This window comes from Aythya marila, assembly GCF_965140915.1.
Source record: "Aythya marila genome assembly, chromosome: 1".
NCBI lineage: Eukaryota > Metazoa > Chordata > Aves > Anseriformes > Anatidae > Aythya > Aythya marila.
In genome coordinates this window covers 27,559,332-27,581,680 of record NC_139042.1, presented here as the reverse complement: position 1 = coordinate 27,581,680, position 22,349 = coordinate 27,559,332, and the positions used below count along the sequence as shown (strand labels likewise).

At 38.6% G+C, this 22,349-nt stretch overlaps 1 protein-coding gene across 1 annotated transcript; it reads left to right on the top strand.

Moving 5' to 3' along the window:
• The first annotated feature begins 63 nt into the window (after positions 1-63).
• Positions 64-19,082, top strand: VPS36 (vacuolar protein sorting 36 homolog). Its single transcript, XM_082755698.1, has 14 exons — positions 64-267; positions 952-1,020; positions 4,171-4,241; positions 5,516-5,630; positions 6,996-7,085; positions 8,237-8,323; positions 11,432-11,464; positions 11,577-11,654; positions 12,044-12,178; positions 13,033-13,098; positions 13,639-13,703; positions 14,282-14,366; positions 16,654-16,730; positions 16,814-19,082. Exons 1-14 carry the CDS (start codon positions 172-174, stop codon positions 16,905-16,907), a joined length of 1,161 nt encoding a protein of 386 aa, XP_082611824.1. The 5' UTR covers positions 64-171; the 3' UTR covers positions 16,908-19,082.
• The last annotated feature ends 3,267 nt before the right edge of the window (positions 19,083-22,349 follow it).

Here is a 22,349-nt window from a genome sequence, read left to right as displayed (position 1 = left end):
CGCCGAAGCCGCCGCCAGGGGGAGCTGCGCCACCGCCCTCCTAAAATGGCGGCCGCGCCTCAGGGCGCCGTTAGGGGGTGCTGCGCGATGGGCGGCCCCGCTCGCTCGGTTCTCGGCTTGGGCTGATCCCCGGGAGGCTCCCCTCGGGAGGGGAAGGGAGTTTTAGCCGCCATGGATCGGTTCTGCTGGAGCAGCGGGCTGCTGGAGCTGGGGGAGACGCTGGTGGTGCAGCAGCGCGGCGTGCGCCTCTACGACGGGGAGGAGAAGGTGATGGAGGCCGCCCGGCCCCGGGCACCCGGCCATGGGGAGGCCGAGCACGGGGGACGCGGGCACCGGCGGGGCTGGGAGCTTTCAGTAGCTCCTAAGTGAGGGGATGAGGGGCTGTGGGGCTACAGGCAGCTGCTGGGGGAGACTCACAGCGTACCCATATTTTTCCCAAATACTGATTTCCTACTAATAAATACAATCACTTCTCAGCAATAAAACAGGAAGAAATGCTCCTAAATGGTAGGCCAGAGGATTTCAGGCCGGCCCCAGCTTGTTCTTACTAGGTTGCTTTTGTTTTTGCAGAGCTTCTGCTGTCTCTGTCAGCAAATAGTGTTCCAAAGCCAACAGCCCTTTTAAAAATACGATAATTAGGGATGTTTGTATATCTTGCACGGCATATGGAGGGAGGATCCTTCAGGATTTCCGGGGGGAAAGTTTATGCAGTTGGAAAAGGAAGCTTGTGTATATTCATATACTCCCTTTATACTACTTTTTTCTATTTTTTCCATTAACATAATTTATTGTGTTTTCTGGAAAAAAAAAAAAAAAACAAACTGTTCTGAAAATAATGGCTTGTTGTATCTGATTCTGATGTTGTCCTAATGTGTAATGTTTCCAAGTTCATTGTTTATGCAATGTAGTGGTTAAAAATGTTTTTTGACCTGTTTTATTTCTCTTGTTTAGGTGAAATTTGAGAGTGGAGTGTTACTGCTTAGTACACACAGACTGCTTTGGAGGGATCAGAAGAACCATGTAAGTCCTACTGTTGTCTCTTGCATGTCAATTAATTGTAAATTTCATAATAAGCAACTGGTAGCTTGCAATGAAAAACCACCATACACAAATTTTTGCACCTTCTGTGTATGTTTTATCTTACACATATAGTCCCATTTTTTGGTTCGCAGTGGAAAGACAGTTATGTACCAGAAATGTTCTTTCACCCAATGCTGCTATAATTAAATTGCATGCAGAGATGAGGAGGGGTGGAAACAAGTCATATAACTTTTTCTTCTTTAATGGCACACAAATAGAGTAGAAGAGTCTTGCACTGTGTACTAGAAATTGTTGGTTTTGATAATGAAGGTGAAAATGTCACGCAGAATGCTTCCCCCATGCTCCTGGTCTAGCAAGGCCCTTTTTTCCTCACTGCATTTCCAAGTACAAGGTTTCTTGTCTTCTGGTCCCAGCAGATAGCCCCAGACCATGGTTTGATGATAGGAATTATTTGGGGGTAGTATTAGTTTTTACAGGTCTTATCTTTCCAACTGCCTCTTGTTGTGCTGAACCATCTATTCAATAATCCAATATGTCTGTCTGTACTTCTATGGAAAACCGATTTAGAGGTTAAACGGCAGTGTTAGAACTGCGGAGTAATACTGCTGTTGGAGCCACAGCCTGAGTTCCTAGACTAGAAATGGGTATGAAAAACAGACAAGTAAGAAGCTCTAAGCATAGACTGGAGCAATGTATACCACCTTACAGTTGCAGTTGAAGAAGTCCTTCTCAGAACCAGCTTGAATTATGTTTGTCTTGGACACAGTCTTTTAGAAACTTTAGCCACGAAAGCCAAAATCTAGACAGAGCATGCACAGATGAGAACTTTTCAAACGTGTGTTATACTCCGGTGAGCTACCTTTTGGCAAGAGTTGCTGCAGTGCCTCTGCACTCAATGGTAGGGCCATTCCCTACCAATTATCACATCCTTGCTCCAGAGCAGGGAGCTACCAGAGCCTTCTATGCATGTGGTCACCAAGCATGTTCTGAATTTTGGCAAAGTAACATTTTTTTTCCCCTGCTGGGATTGTTTGCAGGAAAAGCAGACCTATTCATAATTGAAATTTTTCAAAATGCATTATTTTGAGACCTTGTACCCAGGTTGGTATTAACTGTTAAGCAAGTCAGGGGTTGATTGTCTGGGTCATGAGCTATTTTTTAAACAATAGCTAAATAAATTAACATGTGTTTTTTTTTTTTTTTGGAACAGTCAGTGTGAGTTAATATACCTGTTTTAAACTATCTATTCACCCCTTATTTCTTCATTAGCATCTTTCTGTGACAGGTGGGCATGCAGGGGGATTTTATTTTTAAAATAAAATATATGGTACACAAATAACTTTGTTAGTATGGTAAATGAAGCTGATTCTTTCTCAAGCTTTTAGGAGTGAAATGTGTAGCACAATGCCCTTTTATTTTCATGGTGAATTGTTGGCTAAGCTCCACTGTGATACAACAGCCTGAGAAACCTTAGCTAGCTTACTGAGAATAAATTTGTAGAGTCCCTTTTTACTGTATCAACAATCTACTAGTAAATGGGGCTGCTTCTTGTTAGGTTGACATTGCACAATTTGTTATAAAAACACCTGTGTTTTATAGTTGCTCTTGTTACATGCCATCTACAGTTGAAAAGCATAGAAAAAAAGTGACTTCCAAAGGAAAAATTATGTAGTTCTTTTAAGTTTGTTACATAGCCAGCTTTGCACAGCATTACCAATCATAAAATCATACATAATGTCAATGCTGGATGTTATTGTATCCAAATAACTCTTTTATTTCATCTATCCACAGCATTTTTAACTCACCTCTCATGTAGTATTGCTTCTTGGGAAGAGGGACACTGGGAAGGAAGGGGTGATTTGAAGTCCTTGTATTAGAGTAAGCTTTTAACTTTCTGGCTGTGAACTAAATGAGTGAATCACTTTAAAAACAGAGGTATTATATGTAATTGGTCTCTTTTTCAGAAACTTATTTTGTTACAGAAGTGGTTTTTTGCCTATATTTAAAGTATCTGGAGTTATGTGTTCATTTTACAAATTGCTCTACTAGTGGCTAACTCTGGAGCCACAGAAGAATCTAAATATTAGCTAATATCTTAATATTAAGAGTTGCTATAATAGGAAGTACAACCCATGTTTTTTTTCCCAGTGAGATTTACTCATTAGGAGGAGTTCCTGCATGTATACTTTCCTAAGTTCCAATTTAATGTGCATTTAATTGTTCCATGCAAAGAACAATTTTGGTAGTAGGGATTGAGAGGACCCCATAACAGTGTTTATTATAACCTAGTGTTAGGGACGGTCATGGGGCAGATGGAAGAGAGACTGAAAGAGGGAACGCAACCCATGTTTCTGGCATTCTGAGTGGCTGTCAATTACCAAGCTGTCGTGTGAAAGAAGACATTCATCAAAGAATATTCACCAAAACAGGACCAGGCACATCATTAGATGCTTTGAATTGCTCCCTTGAGCAACTTCTGTCTCAAAAACATGTAAGAAAAGTTTAGCCTGGGTAGGTTGGTCTCCCACAGGTGGTTACAGTCTTGTTTCTTGCTCTGCTTTGTTTTGTCTAAAGCACAGCTCAATAAATACGTGTTGAGACTAAGTTTGTGAGGATGGGGTAGATGGAGACATTCCTAACTGGTGTATCACTACTCAAAGGGTAATCTGTCTTTTAGACATTCAGTACCGAGAAGACTGGTGGGTTTGGGTAGCATTTTGGCTCCCAAAGTAACATCAGTACAAATATTTTGAGCACCTGTGAGGACTGTGCAACAACATGGATAAGCCACTGTTGTGTAGAAATTTTAGTGTTTGAAATTTGAACTCGGATACTGAAATTTTGCTAGATTTCTGAGGCTTTTATAAATCTAGCCAGAAATGTCTAAAATCATTTACACTTAAATTTATTTTGGTCATCTAGAACTTTGCTTCCAGTTTATATTTTTTTCTATTTATATTTCTCCTTACCAGGTAGTTTTTGTTCTTACCAACATATTTCATCTGGTGTGTCTCTGGCAGCACCTGCAAAAATCTGTACTGTTTGTGAAATTGGAGAAGAGAACATTTAAGAGAATGAATAGTCAGGATATGGCTTTGATTCCTCTTGTGTTTGCATTGATTATTCTAGGAATGCTGCATTGCTATACCTCTGTCTCAGGTCGTCTTTATTGAAGAGCAAGCAGCTGGGATAGGAAAAAGGTAAGGTGATAAACATTCTGCTTTTTCTCAGATGAGCAATTAGTCACATGTTATGTAGTAATGCATGGTGGGTTCTATTTTTAACCTGAGTTTACAGATTGACAGCCACTCACTTCAAATGCATAAGAAAGTGATGACAAAGCAACGTTTGATACAAGTTGTTAAATAATGGTCTTGTAATCCCTGAAGTAGGTATTCTACCTTGCTGTTTCCTTTGAGTAGTCATCAACGTCACAGTGATGTTGCTGAATCTAAATTTGAAAGCTAAGTTTAGTCATTTATACCACAGAACTGGTTGGGGATAGCAACCCTGCCAGATCCCATACTCTATAACTTTACATGACCATACGATTGGTTTTGAGCTTGGATCTGCTAGGGATGGTTAGAAGTAATTAGTGTTTCCCCTCAGTTGGGTAACTACTTCAATATGTTACATGTGTGAAGAAGTTTTGCAAGAAAGATTAACTGGAGACATTATGTAGCTGACATCTGCTTGCAGCCAGATGAATAGATGCAGTCAGATAAATAGAATATGATAATATCCAGGGGGTACCCTGAACAGATCAGGTAATTTACTTATGCCAGAGAAGTCAAAGACCTACAAAAAAAGTCTGTAAAATGAAATTGGAATGGCAGACTTGCAGCCATGCTGTGACAGTGGCCTAGTATATTCCTAAACTAATGCTATCTCAAGGTTTGTTTTGGTGATAGATGTCATTTTAGACTGTTATTCCCATGCACATTAGCTTTGAATGTTGGTTTTGGACAAATTCACATACAGTGTTTGCAAGTGGTGTATACAAGCTAGGCAGATTAAACATAATATTGAGACCTTCCATTTTCCTGTGACAAAGATAGTTTATTTTGGCAGTAATTATTGCAAGGCAAAAGCCAAATCAAATGCACTGCTTGATAATTAGTTTTTACCTTAAATAACATTGTCAGAAATTCTTGTTTGCAATCTGAAGATCTGCTGCATTTAATTCTTGAGAATTGATGGTGTCCACATTTAAAATTTGTGAAATGTTGCTTTTGAGGCTACAGGAGTTTTTATGTATGCAAGGTATTTAAATGAGGCAAAATATTTAAATGTTGATGTGCAAACATAAAGCAGAATTTGACGTCCATCAGTTCGTACGTGAGATAAAGCTGGTACAGATTTTGATTAAATGGTTAACTTACTAATTTATAGAAAAAGGTGTTTTTTTTGTTTTTTTTTTTTTTTTTGGTAATAGAAAAAGCTGCTTATTCTCTTTTAACTTTTTTTTTTTTAGTGCCAAAATAGTAGTTCATCTTCATCCTGCTTCCTCAAACAAAGAGCCTGGTCCGTTCCAAAGCAGCAAATATTCCTACATCAAACTTTCTTTCAAAGAACATGGGCAGATCGAGGTAAGGTTTGTAGCACACAAGCCCAGTATATCAGATCTTTGGACGTGCCTTTCTCCTCTTGCTGTGTTATATTTGTGATAATTTTCCATGATCTTTCCATGTTGACTTTTGAGGTGGAGCTTTTTCAATACATCCTTTTTGAAGACAAACACTATGAGCCTTCAGGACTCCATGCTTTGGTTAAATAACACAAATAGAGTTCCAAAAATGTCAGGAGGTACTGTTAGGCTTCATCCTTACTTTAATAGTTTTAATAAAATCCTATACTTCCTATATTATGTTTTAAATTGAACACAGTATTTTCCAAAATGATGGCTCTGCCATGTTTAACGGAGTCAAAGATGTTTCTTTTTATCTAACACTCTACTGAATAGGAACCAAGCAACTTAATCATCTCTTATTTTATTGCTGTAAGATTTTGGTTGCCTCATAGCTTTGTTTCATTTTGTTATTTTTTTTTTACCTACACCTAATCTCAAATGCTTTTAGCATTCTGAAAAACAATATAATAGACATTAAAAAGTATTTTCCTTATTTTTAAAAAAAGGAATTGTCCTCTGTAAAGAAATTTCACAGTATAGAATCCTCGCTCAAGACAAGGTTTTGACTTGGAAAGGTGAAAAAAAAACATACAATTTTGCTGCAGAATGAGTTAAGTTGAATTAGTTGTAAAGGTCTTGTAAATGCATTTGCTTCATCAGACTTGCTTTTATTTAGGACAAGTGTGGATTTATGCATAATTTGAATTGCATAGGTGTTTTGCCTAATCATAATTTTATTTTAATGTGAATGTTCTTATTTGAAGATGGTGACCTAGCATACCAGTAGCAGTCTTTTCTTTATGACTTCAGAATACCTGCCTGTGAACTTTGAACAACTATAAGATCAGACTTTTCTCTAGATTTTGCTCAGTGGTCAGCACTGCCAGTTCAGCTAATCAACTAATGCCTCCTGGTAGTATTAACATTAAACAAATAACTAGGTACATCAGTTACACCTGCCTTCATACTAAGTTAACAGATCAATAAAAATTGGATTGATTAGCTTTCCTTCCTTTTCAAAGCAGGCCTTTGAATAAACATTGTCATTTTTAGCTTTAGTGTGTTTTGGAACACTTTAAATATCTGAAAAAGTATTTTACAAAGGAAGTACTCATGGAAGTTTGCAACTGCAATAGGAACTACACCTTTCCTTTCCAATTTTCAAGAATTCACGGTAATGTTGTAGTGCGGACGTGTAGGTGTTAGTATATTTCATCTTACTGTGAAATTTGATTCATCTGGGAGACAAATCAAGATGCTAAAATACCCAGACATACTCTGCATGGTTCATGAAACATCTGTTGTCATTCTTCAATGTTTGCAGTTCTATAGACGATTCTCAGAAGAAATCACCCAAAGGAGATGGGAGAACATGCCTACTGGTCAGACCTTTCAGGTTGCCAAGGGTCCACAGGTATGTGCAGAGCTTCTAACATCCTTCTGCATGTCATATGTCAATTTGTTTAGTTTGAAATTGTTATCTGTATGTAAACTTGTTTCCAGTTAATGCCACCCCCATATACTGCACCTGTCAAATACAGGACATAAAAAATATACATAATTGTTTAGAACCTGTGATTTAAACACATTTATATTCTAATTTGACAATCGTTATTATGGAGAATCTTTGTCATATGTTAGATTACCTTTTTTTATATTTGTCTGCATACTTCTAGGTTAAAAATCAATAAACATGTGGATGTTTTTTCTATATGAGCATGCTGTATATATGAATACATAGCATATGTAGTCCTATGGATGAAATAGGATGACTTAATGATTGCTCAATGTCAAATCATGTATGTCCTCCTTTGTAAGTATAGCCCCTATTGAGGCAGTTTCCTCATCCATTGAAGAGCTCAAAGCTTTTCAATGAAATGTGATTGTCACATTTCATAGACTGATGGGGAAGCTTGTACACCCTGCCACAAATCACATAATGAAAATGCCTCGCTTTCTCTTCTTGCTGGGTAACAGCAAGTCATTAACGCTTATGCTAAGATTTGCAGTCAGATTTGAGGGCTGACACTAGTGCCACATAAGTGCCATCCTTTTGAAAACATATAGCATTAAATAAAAAGTTCACCATCGCCTCCATGCTGATGCATCGCAGCAAGGCAAATTAGACTGCATTTAGCATTGTGTTTCTGTGGCTATGTTTCTTCAGACTCAGTTTCTTGAGGTAATCATGTTTAGATGCACTCCTGCATTTCCATGGTGTGTAGTATAGATGTTCACATGGACTTGGGAGGCTTTAATTGGGATGAACTGGAATGCTCAGTCAAGATTGTGCTATTAAGCATATTCAAATTAATAGCTTTAATATAATAAATATAATAATTATTATCTGTTTATACTACAGCAAGTTCATACTTGCTTTACGCATATTGTTTAATTTTTGAGTCTGATTTAAAAATGTACTGTCAAGAAATACATGAATTATTGTATGCATGGTGTCAACTCCTTGGAGGAATATTTCTGTCTTATACAAGCTTTTACACACTGAGGCGGATGAGAAAACTTAGCGTTTCCTATTTTGATTCTTTACATTATTTTCTTTTGCAGGCAGGAAGAACAAGGGCTATAGGAATTGTAGGGATCGAAAGGAAATTAGAAGAAAAAAGAAAAGAGACTGACAAAAACATTTCCGAGGTAAATACTACTGTAGTTTCAAGGTCAGCCACCTGTCTGAGCTATTTACATTTATTCACACTTTCTTTTAGGGACAGCTGAGACTATTGTTTTTGTGAGAAATCTGAATTGACTAGGAGTATATATTTTAACATTATTTTTTTTTATGGGGTTTTCACAATATATGAGGTATTTCATGTAAACAGTCATTTCCAGAAGATTGTTGTTTGGAAATACTGCTGAGTGTTTATGAAATTAGTTCTGATAGAATTAGAAATCTGAGTTCAGTGAGTTTTTCATCAGGAGAAGCAGAACACAGAGGCAGCTACAGACAGAGACTATTACGAGTGTCTTTTTCTGTTTGTACAGGTAAGGTTGGTTTCAGTTGAAAATTTAATACGCAGTAAGAAGAACATGCTGAACTAAGAGCACATAAGTGTGGTGTAGTTATGTTTTCATCATACAAATATTCACTTTTTAAATGTTAGACTTAGGTTTGTAATTATAGCAAAGTGCTCAGTAGTTGAGGCGCCAGCGAGATGTTACAAGTATCTATGCAAAGTGCGTGGGCTAGATGGAGACTGTCCTTTTTCCCTGAAATAAAACAGTAACTGAATTCCAGATGCCAATACTGATGGACAACAGAATCCATTAATCTTCATCGCTGAAGATCTCTCACATGTATCTGGGAGCAATATCCTCAGAAATAGTCTGGTTCTGTCTTGTTAACGGAGATTGATAGGTAGAGTGATGGAGAAGTGCTCGCAAACTGTCTACAACAGATGGATTTTGTGGTGAAGCTTCACGGGATTCAGCATGGCACGATAAAAAAGGCATTTGCTATTCTGACGTATAAGAAAATATATATAGCAATTTGCAGGCAACATGCAGTTTCAGATACTCCTAGCATTTTTTTATGAAGAACAACATAGTGAATGAAGTCCTGTGTGCAGTTCAAAAGGCATTGTGGTTGTATGTGTGCCTGTATAGTTCAAACAGTATTGTCTGGTTATTTTTTCCGTTCGTAGCTTTTTCAGAGAGTAAAAGAAATCCATTTGTAAGCGTTGTATGAACGGAGGAAAGTCATGACTGGTAAAATCCTGCCTTCCTCCAGCTTTAAATGTTATAGATGACTTAATTTTAAAAAATGGTGCCCTGGCTTCCAGGAAAAGGCTTCCTGCATCTGCTGTTCGCCGCTGATAAGAATCCGGTTCTTTAGCCTTTTGTTTATCTGAGGAAGTTCCTGTTAGGTGTGTGCACATTCCCCTTTGTTTCCAGGCCTGCCCTCGTGAGTCAGCCGGGGGAGGAGTCAGACACAGCATGCTGTTTATTTAGCTAAATCAAGGGTGCTTTTGATCAGCAGTGTTTTCATGCACATTGTAGAGATTAGAAAAAAGCTGGGAAATGCCTTTTTAGAAAAGTTTAATATCATATACAAGCACAGTAGAAGGACCTAAATTACACTAAAGATCGGGAAGTCTAGTGTAAATCACTGTATTTGGCAGGTTGGGATGCAAGAAGAAATATTCCACTTAATTTTGGATACGGAACAGAGGTACCAAGCGTTAAGAGGCTAGACTGTTGAAATCAGTCACTTGCACCATTAGGAGGGATTTGGATGAAATCCAAATCTGTCCCTTCCCAGAGTCATCTCTTTCTCTTCTGGGGAGTCTCAAACCAACCAGCTTCTGAGTCAGGTGCCTAAATGGAAGTGGGAACAATACAGTGTTACTGCAGAAGTTCTGCTAGAACTTGTTTCTCTAGTGGGGGATTAGTCAGAATGAGCGTGGAAGATACTAAATTGCACAGAAGCACTGGCTAGAAATTGTTGGCAAGATGCATCTGGTGTCATTTGATGTACTGTAACTGAACATCCTTCTTTATTTGTGGCTGGAGAGATGGGGCGCTGCTGTCAGGCAAGCTTTACTTGAAAAGGCTCTTGAGCTTTTCCCACACCAGTTGTTCAGAAAAGGTGGTTTGGAAAGGTTCACCACCCAGGCAGGTTGTCATGTGCTTGAGATCTGGGCTGAAGGCTCAGTGTTGCTGAGGCTGGCAGAAATGAGAGTTGCTCTTAAATAGCTTAAATGTATTTGTTAACTTCTTTTGGTTGAAATGCACTGTTTTTATTTATTTTTTTAATGCCAGTTGGTTATCATTACTGAAGCTTTTAACTTTTACTGTACTTTCCTCTTGCTTTTATGTTTTATTCAAGCCTGAAAATGCCCTTTGCAGATAGTTGTAATTTGTTGTATTTGAGACCATTGCTGTTTGCTAAGCTTAACAGACTTGAAGTCTTTATGGTCTTACAATGAGTGTCCAGTTTACATAGTATTGTGAAAACAGTAACATTTCTCAGACTACAAAATGTACAGATTAGTTTTTACTTAAGCATGTATCTTGCTTTCTAGGTCCAACAACTAGAATTTTCAGAAGTATTTTAATCTTAAATTATATAAATCTGATGGTCTCATGGGCATTATTTCACTTATTTTAACTGGTTTTGTTTGTTATGGGAGCATCACTGTTCCTTTGTATGAGGTACATAAATGAAAAGATGTTGACATGTTTTCAGACACTTTGTCTCTTAGGTATAGGTGTGTCTCTTCTATAGATGTGAAAGAATGTATCCTCTTCCTTGCTTATTTTAAAGGAACTACAAACTTTCTTACTGACTTGATAGCATCTACTCAAAGTAAAACTGTCTTGTCAGGAGGATTTTTTTCTGTAGCTTTACAGCTGGCTAGCTGTTGTCCAGAAACAATAGATATCTCTGAGGATTAACTGGTTGAAGAAAACCAACCTCAATATCTCACTGTTCCTTCCTGTTGTATGGGCTTTATAAATCATAATGATCTAATGTTCACAGTAGAAAAGTGTACAGTTACTTGATTTTTGTTTTCTTGCAGTATTTGTTGTTTATGGATTGTATCATTTTGATTTGTAGACCTGTATGAAACAAAGTTTCCATACATCAAGGAAGTATATATAAACTATCACATAACATACTAATCTATAGGGGTAGCAGCTCTTACAATTAGCTCAAACAGGTGTACAAAAGCAGCTCACAGTATCTGTGAAGCTGAACTCTGTAATGATACTGATCTGGAATGTCTTGTTTTATCATTTCAGGCTTTTGAGGACCTTAGTAAACTAATGGAGAAGGTATGGCACATGTGATTTAGTCTTATGTAGACTTATTCTTGTTTTCTCGTTTTTAAACATGTTTTTTCTGAGCTGAAAGTTGATTTACATGTATCTGTGTCTTCCTTAATAGGCTAAGGAAATGGTGGAGTTATCCAAGTCAATAGCTAATAAGATTAAAGAAAAGCAAGGTGACATCACCGAGGATGAGGTAAATGAATTTTGTTTCTAGAATCAACAGAAATGTTCCTATGCAAAGCAAAAACAATCCTTTTAATAAATTCTATGTTAATAAAGAATAATTGAATACTTTTCCTTTTAAATTCTAGTTAAAGAGACTTCAGTGTTTGATGTTAGTATTTATTTTGACCCTTTTTTGTTAAACAAAGATTTTGCTGCCTTTGCATAGAGAATGATGACAGTTTTCTGCTTGTTACAATATAAATTGTATTAACATTGCCTTCACTTTGCTAGTAATTGACTTTATCGGTAGTAAACTGCTTGGATTTACTCTCTGAAACTGTTTTATAGTAATACAATCAAAGTGTTTTAAAAATGAGAATCACACACTAGCTGATGTACTTTTATTTATTTGTTTAGACCATTAGGTTCAAATCATACCTGCTGAGTATGGGTATAGCTAATCCAGTCACTAGGGAAACGCATGGATCTGGTACCCATTACCACATGCAACTGGCGAAACAACTAGCTGGAATGCTGCAGACACCATTAGAGGTAAAGTACCTAATTTTGCACAAGTGTTTTCTGTGTGTTGCTGAATTTGGATGTAAATATGTTTTGGGTGTATTACAGTGACTCTTTTTAAAGGCTCAGAGTTAGCAGCCCAGCCTTGTGTATTCAGTATTTATGAAAGGAATGTATATCCTCTTTCCAAAAGAGAAAATTTAAGTGTAAGAATTTTTGTTCGGAGTAATGGCAGCTTGGCTTCTAATTCATGAAATGCTGGTGGTATCTAGTAAATCACATCAGCAGTCTTTTCTGTTTGAACAGCCTTTGTCTTCCCACAGAATATTATTCTTTTTAGAAAGAAATGGTAGCTTTGAAAAGATAAGCAGTCATTCTTCAAACTGCTTAAAAATTCTATACTTATTTTCTCTTAGTAATGCATCATATTTTAATTTATTTGAAGCTCTCAGAGTTCAAGATTACTGCCAAAAAGCTTGATTTCCTTTTGAAACTTCGAAGTCTACATGTAGTCTCTTAAGAAGCAAATAGTATGCTTTGTGAAAGAAATGTGCTTTCTGCTATGATCAGAAAAACTATCTGAAAAGTAAAAACTAAGTTGATTGATAAATTTAATATATTGAAATTCTTTGTTCCTGTGACTTATTCTTTATGGTAAATCAAAGTAACTCTCAGTTTCTTGATATAGTATCAATTATATTTTAAAACAATTAGAGAAAGATACCACCTAACAAATTAATGCTAGAAATATGTGGTATTGTAGCTTTCTCATTAAAGGCCATCATTTACCTCCTGTTTTAGCTGCTTGATCACTCAAAAGCAAGTTAAGATACTGTGTTTACCAGATTAATACTATTTCTCTTACCAGTCTTGTACTTACACAGGAGAGAGGAGGAATCATGTCGCTCACAGAAGTGTACTGTCTGGTAAATCGTGCACGAGGATTAGAGGTGAGAAGTTGATTTGTCTTAAATATTTTGTAAAATGTACTTCCTTGATGACATAATTGAAGAAAAAGTGCAATAGTATTCCCTACCGATTGCTCGCTCTACCTTTCTAACAACACAAAGTGATAAGCCCTTCATTAAAACAAGGAATTTTCACCATTTTCCTTTCTCTTTCTTCTGTGTAATGGTTGTGTTCTCTGTAGGTTGTCATAATGTATGCTGCATTTTATAATACCAAATAAAAGGAACAATCCATCTTTATCTAGAAGGAAAACTGTAAGGACAGAATACCAAAGAATAGGGTTGTTTTTTTTTTTTTTTCCCAAAATGCATCAATTTTTCTCTGCAAATGGGCAAGAAGGAGTATTACAGAAAACATAGCAAAGGATCAAGAAGGAGTGTAGAAGCCAAGAACAGAAAACAGTATAAAAGAAAAAAAAGAACAAAATTATGTGATCTGGTGTATATGACAGCTGTAGTTGTTGTAACTGTTTTGCTGATACTGGAATTTCAAGCTGTGAATAAATGTTTTACTATTTTTAGTTGCTCTCACCTGAAGATTTAGTAAATGCTTGTAAGATGCTGGAGTCCCTGAAATTACCACTAAGGTAAGAGATTTACAGATATATTTATAAAACATGGTGCTCACAAGTCAGGCTTAATACTTTACCTGCAGTAGCTATTTTTTTAAACAGTCATCCAGGAACTGCTTAATGCAGCAACATCCCCTCTATGTTAAAATATTAATTCTTAACCATCTTTCACTTTGCCTGCTATGGATATATAGAGTATGTAGCAGTATGAATGAAATAGGGTGATTTAATGATTGCTCTGTGTCAAACCATTTATGTACTCCTTTGTTGATATTGCCTATCAACATAGTTCCCCATCCCTGGAAGTGTTCAAGGCCAGGTTGAATGAAGTGGAAGGTGTTCTGCCTGTGGCATGGGGTAGGAATCAGATTGTGCCTTGCAGCACAAACAATTCTATGATGTCTTTTGAGATTGGGAAAAGTGTTTAACAACACCAGGCATATGCCCAGCTCTTGCCTGTCTATTCAGACTTTGAAGATGCTTTTAACTTTAAGTTCGTTTTACAGTTTTTTTTTCTTTTTGAATGTGGTTATAACTGTGTGACCATAAGTAATGTGCAGAGCTTTTAGTTACTTTGACTCTTCTGATTTTAGGCTTCGGATATTTGACAGTGGTGTGATGGTGCTTGAGCTCCAGTCTCACAACGAAGAGGAAATGGTAGCTTCTGCTTTAGAGACAGTATGTGAACTTCACTTCCTTCAGTGTTCAGGCTGTGCTGGGGATACTTAAATACATTAGGTATAAAAATGTAAGATACAGGATCTCCTTTTGAGGTTTTAAAATACAAAATACTGCACTTCCAAAATCTTCTAACAGTAATACTTAAATAGCACTTCTCATTTTCAAAATGCTGTGCAGGCAGTAGCCTTAGTCACTGCTTTCTCCTTAAGGAATAAAACACTTCTCCATCTCTTCTCAAACTTCATTAACCTTTGACCTTCCTCCAGATCTCTTGTGCTGTAGAATAAAATTCATGGTGTATATTAAGCATGTCACTTAACAAAAGTGGACTTCAGTCTCTGTACACGGTGTGCTTAAAGGCAGTGAAAGTAGCTCTTAAATGTTGATATAGCTGGTTGTTTGGTTTGGGTTTGTTTTGTAAAATAGCACATTGCATGTGTAACACTTTATACTGAGTTCGCTGTGAAGAGCGCTCAGTCAGAGTATAAAATTAAGCTGGCTTCGTCGGGACTAAAAAAATAGCATAGATTGCTAAGGGTGGTAAACATTTCTGGTCTTGCATGTCTTGACTCTTTAAAGTGCTGCTGTCCCACTAATATGATGATTTTCCCATGTATTTTCCAGTGGGATGTGAATTTGTTTTTCACAAAGCTGAATGAAGGATGATTGGGTGTATTTAAAGTTAAACACAAGTCAAAAAGGACTTTGACTTGGGCAGTCAAAGAAGAAAAAGTAGAGCTATCACAGGCATCTTCTCACTTGATAAATCAAGTGGACTCTTCAGTGTGGCTTTGTGTTTGGTACTGTTAGAGCACTTTCTTACCAAAAGATCTTTTTAGATAAGAGGAATGCTTACACCTGTCTAAAAATAGCTTCTTAATTTATCAAAATTAAAACACTTAAATATTCCAATATATGTTAATCCTTTCCATTTATTTTGTTACATTTACAGAAAAATTCTTAGCCCGTTTCACTTTATTAATATATATATATTTTTTTTTCAAATCAATTTCTTGCCTTCAGTAAAGAGGGCTTATCACTTGGAAAGGAAAGGAAGGGCCTTTTCTTAACAAATGAGGTCAACCACAAAAAGCAACAGATGGTGGATTTATTAATGAGGTGCCTTTTTTCTTTTATTTTTGTAACATGGGGCTTTGACTTCATAGAAAAATGGAAGGGAGAGGCTTAGAGTGAGGAAGGCTAGCCCATAAGGGAAAGGGAAGATGAGATCAGAATAGTGGCCAAAAGCTCCCTGTGCTTAAATTGTAACGTGCAGTAACTTGAAACTTCTGAGAAATAAAAATGAAAGGAAGTCACAGGATTTCAGAGAGGAGAGTGGTGTGGTTTAGAACGGCTGGTGAAGACAGGAAATGCCATGGAAGTCGATGGAAGCCAAAGTCACTCTTGATGAGAGTGGTGGTTTGGGAAGGAAAAACAGTTAATGACCCGCACGCCATATTAAATTGTAGAGCTGACTTCCAGTACTCAAATTCAATCATTTCTGGTCATAAAATCTGAAGTCAGGACTAATTCGATCTGAGTTTCTGCAAAAGGATTACTGCTGCTCAGGGAGTGCTCGGAATGACGCAGAGCGAATCCCTCCCCAGCTGGTTATGTGGGAAGCAGGAAATGGCAACTACATGTGGATATGAATTTGCTTTAATCAGTGGAGAAATGGAAGAAATAATTTGTAGCTAATAAATCAAATGTTTATATAGGGAAATTCAATGCAGTAATAATCCTGGACTTAACGTTTTGTATTTTTAGTGTCCACATGCCAACCTGTGTGAGAAGGATTCATTTTAGCACGTATTAACTAGTGTGATTGAGACAGTAGAACCAAAGTTTTGAGTGCCAAGACTGAACCTGTCTTTTCTGTTATCTGAATGTGATGGTGGCTTTTACCGATCCTACTAGTGGGCCATAATACAGGGTGGAGCCCTAATGTTTTGGGATTTAATGCAGCCAGTTTAGATGTGTTAAATCAACTCAAATTCCCCACCTCTCTTTGAGATGACTTGAATTTCTAAATAGATGGCCTGTCCTGCCCTGCTGGCTTTTATTTCCTCACTTGAGCTTAACTGTCTGCAGAATCCCTTAGTATTTACACAGCTCAACCATACTAATTGTTACAGAATACTGCTGTCTATGAGCTAATTTTTTTTTAATGCAAACAGACTTGTCTTCACAAGAGAGATGCTATCAATTTATCGCTTTACAAGGCTAGGCCTGACTGAGTTGCTATTTTAATGCCCTTGTTTATTTGTGTGTTTGTTTCTGATAGGTATCCGAAAAAGGTTCTCTCACAGCTGATGAGTTTGCAAAGCTGGTGGGGATGTCTGTTCTCTTAGCCAAAGAAAGGTAATCAGTAACTGTTGTGTTTAATAATGCCTTCGTTATCAAGTTGTCCTCAACTAATGCAACAAATCTTCTGCTTTCTTTAGGCTGCTTCTCGCTGAAAAGATGGGCCATCTCTGCAGAGATGATTCAGTGGAAGGCTTGAGATTCTACCCAAATTTATTTCTAACACAAAGCTAATGTAGTTTGTGTACAGCTGCTATGTCTCAGTTGAACATGAGAGCAGAGGGCAAAACCCTTGCCACAACTGACTTCAAAAAAATTTTTACTTTTTGTCAACTGCAACGGTGATGAACATTGCAATGCTTTACAGTTCTCAGGTATTTCAAGTGCTGAACGAATCATCTTATGCGGAACCAAAAGGAAATAGGAATCATTAGGTCAGAAACATAGTAATTGTCTCAAGCTGGCTAGCTCGTGTTTCAAGTCTTATTTGATGTGCTCTGTAACTTCTCATTTCAAGAAAAATGAGATGAGGATTCCACGCAAGTGAAAGTGGAGAGAATACCCCTGTAGCCTGCCTTGAGCGTCGGCACCCAGAACATAGGTTATTGCCTACCCCAATTTCAGTTTATTTATGTCTAGAGCAACAAAGCAGACAGATGCATCCGTAGCGATAAGAATAGTGACTTTGGTGTGCACCGAGGTATAAGGAACAAAACGGTGTAGCGTAACCCCTGCTCCCTGAAGTGATGAAGTATTCTGAGAGGACCTTGGGATTCTTCACGCTTTGAGACAGAAAGAACCTGCTGCAGCAGAGATCAACAGATGTTATGTGAATCTAGAAAACACTGTGCGTTTTGTCATGTCTTACTCTAATATCAGATAGAAGCATTGTTAGTGCAGACTTCCTCCCTTCTCTTTCTTTGCCGTCTCCCTTCCTGTCTCGTTGTGCTGCACTTTGGGTGCACTTTCTCTGTCCTCTCTCTACGTCGTGCGGTGTAGTAGCCTCCTGTCACTTTACCAGACTCAGCTGGTAAAGCTTTAATGTGCTTGGTTTTTGTCTTGTGCTTTAATGAAAGATCAGGCTTCATCAGCCTGTTACTGTTTTGGAGAGACAGTTCTTTTTGCTCGTGCCTCGTATGCCAAAATTAATGCGCTTTCAATACTGAAGGGAAGAGGAAGACTTATCGCCCCATGTTTAGTAGTCACGAGTTATCTTTTTGTGTGGTTTTCCTCACCCTGTGTTCAGACTGAATGCAATTTGATGGCCTCAGCTTTCATAACTCCAGTGGAGTTGTTCTATTACTTGAAAATCTGTCATGGTAATAATGGTCAGGGGATGTTTATGATCCATACCAGTTAAATTTTCAGCTTTTTAAATGACCAGTTTTACTAAATGACAAAATTAATTAAATTATGGGCAAGGACAACATACATGCGACAGCATTGTGGCTGTAAAGCCAAATCAGCGTTACAAAAAAGGTGAGAAAGGTGTGTGTTTGTTTAGCAGCCTGAAAATGTCAGAGCTGTTTGTTACCGTAGCTCAAACAGGGTTAAGAACCTGGGAATAATGGGTTCAGTGTGGAGATCCCTACAGTGCTGATGCTTTTGATCTGTCCAATGTGCATTTAGATCTAGAGAATTGTATCCTCTTCTTTTTGTCACTAGCAAACTTTTTTCTGCAGTGCTTTCTTTAGGGTGGTTTTCCTCTGTTTAATGAAAGTGGCTAGAACTAAAGGATTTGGCGCAGCTGGAAGAACTATTCCACACCATTCTTGCTGTGTTAACCATCTAGTATCATCTGTCCAGGAGCCGTATGGCCCGCTGCTTTCCTTCATCCTCCCCACAACCCACAGAAGAGGTCTATGCGAGGCACTTCAGGCAGCATCTGTCTAAGAAAGGACTGGAAATCGAGAAATGCTGAAGCAAAAAGCTGGTTCGTGAGAGCTGTTTCTCTTGTGTGATGCCCAAACCTGCCAAGGGGAGAGCAGTGGTTTGTGGGCCTGAGCCTCTCCCCACAAGGGGGCATGTCTTCTGCCAGCAAGCACAAAGACAGAAAGGAAATGCCAACTGTAAACTTCCAGCCTCTGTTGCTCCAACACAGAGCATTTCAGTATCTTAATTAAGCAATAACAATACGATGTATTAAGAATGATGGTACCTTCTTGAGTGTTTTCTTCCCAAGATTTTCCTTGATGTTTTTTTCTTCCTGTAGGGAAGAAATCTAGAAGCCAGATCGTAGAGCTGGTTTAAAATTTAAACGTAAAGAGAAAATGACTGCCAGAAAGTAATAAAAAATTAAAAGATTTTTCTTAAATAGACTGTTCTGTGAGTTTTTTCTTCATAAATGTTTTTGGGCAGCTTTAACACTTACAAATCAAAATCTTGTGGTTCTGTGTTTTTTTTTTTTTTCCAACCGTGATGTTTCTATGACATGTTTTTGCTGTGTCATTTGCACCCAGAAGGGTAGAAGTCAGGATCAATTTAAAATTAAAAGATAGAATTAAACACAGCTAAAATGCCCTGGTTCTGTTGATTAGTAGCCTGTGACCTAGCAGAGGCTAAAATCACAAAACTGTAGATGTCTGTGGAAGCACAGACTGGCTCCATTGTGAAGTCAGAGTCAGACCCAGACAAACACCCTGTGCTGCAATTGGAAAGGCCTTGAACACATTTAAATGTGTTTTCCCAGCTGATAGACCACAGAAATCACGTATCTGATACCCACAGTGAGCCAGCTGCTGGCAGAACGAGTATAGTGGCATTATTCATGGGTGTGTGATATCGGGGTAGCACATCAGATTGTCCGAAGTTGTCAGTGCCCAGTCCTGTTTCCACTGCTACTACTAACAAAAAAAAAAAAACAAAAAAAACCACTATTGACTGTATCGATGCAGGATTATGGAAGAGAGGAGACTACAGCTTAGTACAGAAGGTGCTTGTATGAATCTCGTTTTCTTACATGTTTTGATTGTTCCTAGGACGTTTGTGTCATACTATGATATGTGAGCACTGCCTCGCTTTGCCAGGGTGTCCAACGATGCAGTCCTTTGAACAGAGGCTGGTAACAGAGCTCCATTCAAAAAGCCCTCACCACTTTATGGAGTGGTCTTAAACGATGATTATGCTTTTCATTTGAAAACACAGGCTTTTTTTATGCCCCTGGCAGGAAAAGAAGGCTGCTCAGGAATCTGTACATCTTTTCCGCTTCTCCTTTGCCTTTGTTTTCAGGAACAATCACTTTATGCCCAGCCTATGGAAGCATGGATCTGATCTGAACTGTGCTTCTGAAGGGCAGACTTTTTTCTGGAGTGTTACATACCTGTGTAGGTATGCGGATTTGGAAATCCTTTAGAAGTGTATCTTTAATAATTGCTCCTGGTTGTATAGTGATTAGCTGAACTCATCGATGTTCAGCTTTTCTAACAGCCTTTATGGTTTGTCCAAAGGATCTAAGTCTGTGTGTTGTAAAATTAGTGGAAGTGTTGGCATCAATTTGGTGAAGGCCCTAGTGGGAGCCAGCAGGAGCCTGCTGCCACCAGGAGAAGTTTCCTGCTCCCTAAAAGCTGGGGTGCCTTCATTTGGAACGTTGTTCCTGCTATTTTAGCAGTTCCCATTTCATCCTAATTCTCGCTGCTTCAGGGATTTAAGTGAAATGTGAGAAACTCACGTTTCAGGTCTTCATCTGCTCTCTTCTACAGAACAGGTCTTATGAGGAACCTGTAGCTGTAGAGCTTAGTGGCATGGTTTAGTGGTGGACTTCTCAGTGCTGGATTAACAAGTGGACTAACTGATTTTAGAGGTCTATTCTAACCAAAATGATTCTCTGATACTAAGATTTAAACTCTCATTTTGTTGTCCCAAGAAAGCTGCGAGTACATGTGCTAAGAGGATATAACAGGCATGCCTGTTGGTGATGTTTGTCTTTACTTTAAGGAGATACTTAAAGACTTTTTGGAGCAGAGCCCAAGTGGCATACCTCCCAGGTAGGTGTCCTGGCCAGCAGGCTTGAGAGCAATTTTTCTTTCTGGATTGGAATTCAAGTATTATTCAAGTATTTAAAAATAATAATTAATAATAAAAGACTAAAACTTTGAGAGAGAGTGGGGAGTCCTCAGTTTCAGAATACCCCAGAGCCTGCTGGTTAGCGCACACTCCTGAGAGGTAAACCTGATAGAAGCCTGCTTGCTTCACATCCCAGCTCCAAGCCAAAGGCTAGGTATGATTTTGGGTTTCCTCTTTCCCTCTGGATTGTAAATGCTGTAACTTCAGATTCCTGCAGACGACGAGGACGTTAATCCCTGCTCTGCTGTGCTCACAGCAGTGACCGAGAGCAAGCTGAAGGTAAAAGGGGCTGGTGCTGCCAGAATATTCATGACCCCTCTCTGAACTTAGCTTCTACTTTTAGCATAAGAGCTCAGAGCATCCAGACATTTTGCATTGTTTGATTCACTTTTTATATTCTTGGATGTTTTCACTTAGATGGCAGAATGATCTCAAGTGAGTGAGTAAAGGAGGAGACTGATGTAATCTAATCGAAACGCTGTTTCACTCTTTGTACTTTGAAGTCAGCAGTCAAACAAAGAAATCGGCGCTCCTGTGCCCCTCCATTCACACGTGCAGAATACTCCCGGAAACTCAAAGGCAGGACTTGTTATTTTAACCAAAAAGTTAGCAGGAGGATACACGCCGTGTGAGGGCACTCCCTGATGGGAGGGACTATAAAGGCAGCACAGCCACACTGAATAAATTTGTCTGTTGCTGCTTTGGCGTTTGTATTGTGGTAATTTCGTGATTTAATTTAGGTAGAATTCATTTCAAATGTTGCCTAAACGTGACAGCATTTGACACTGCCTCCTGCTCTCAGCCAGACTCGGCAGCTGCATGTGTGTGTGGCACGATTCCCCTGAGTTTCACTTAAAATCCGATGGGGAATTTGAGGCGTGTCCTTAAATTGCAAAGATCTTGTGGTCTGATCCACCCATTAAACGGGAAGGGCAAAACTCCCACTGCCTTCACACCCAGCCTTCCTTGGAAGCAGACGCTGACCAGCTCTGCGAAGAGGTGCCTCAGGTAGGGCTGGGCTCTGGCGGCAAGGAAGAGCTTAAAAAGTGGTCTGCAGTAAGATCCCCAAATGTTTTGGTCTTTTCAGCAGAAATACTAAACGAGACATAAGTGATGCAAAGCGACCGGCTTTGATCTTTCTGCTTTCCTATTGTTTTTCCCGCAGTGTTTTGGGAAAGCCCAAGATAAGGATTTTTTATTTTAGTTTAGTTTCCTGCTGGGACAGTGATCCATTCATAGGTTACAAGGCCAGAAGAAACTCTGACCGTCTGTCTTGACCTCTTGGGTACCCAAAGCTGTAGCACTTCCCTTCGTTAATTTGTGCTTGAGCTCCTCTTTCACGAACAAGAGGCCTTGGTTTCTGGGAAACCCCACAACTCTTGGCAGCTTTTTCCAGTGACTGTTACCTGTAGTAAAAATGCTCTCAGCACACATAATCAGAGCTTGTTTAGCTTCAGCTTCCAGGGACTGGATGTTATATTTATTGAATCTGCTATCACAGGTGTGTTTCCCTGTAAAAATAAACCATTTGGAGTCCTTCTGCCCACTACATTTTATTTTCTTCTGTGTAGATGCAAGCGTGAGTCAGGCTGCAGCCTCTTGGTGGGCTCTCAC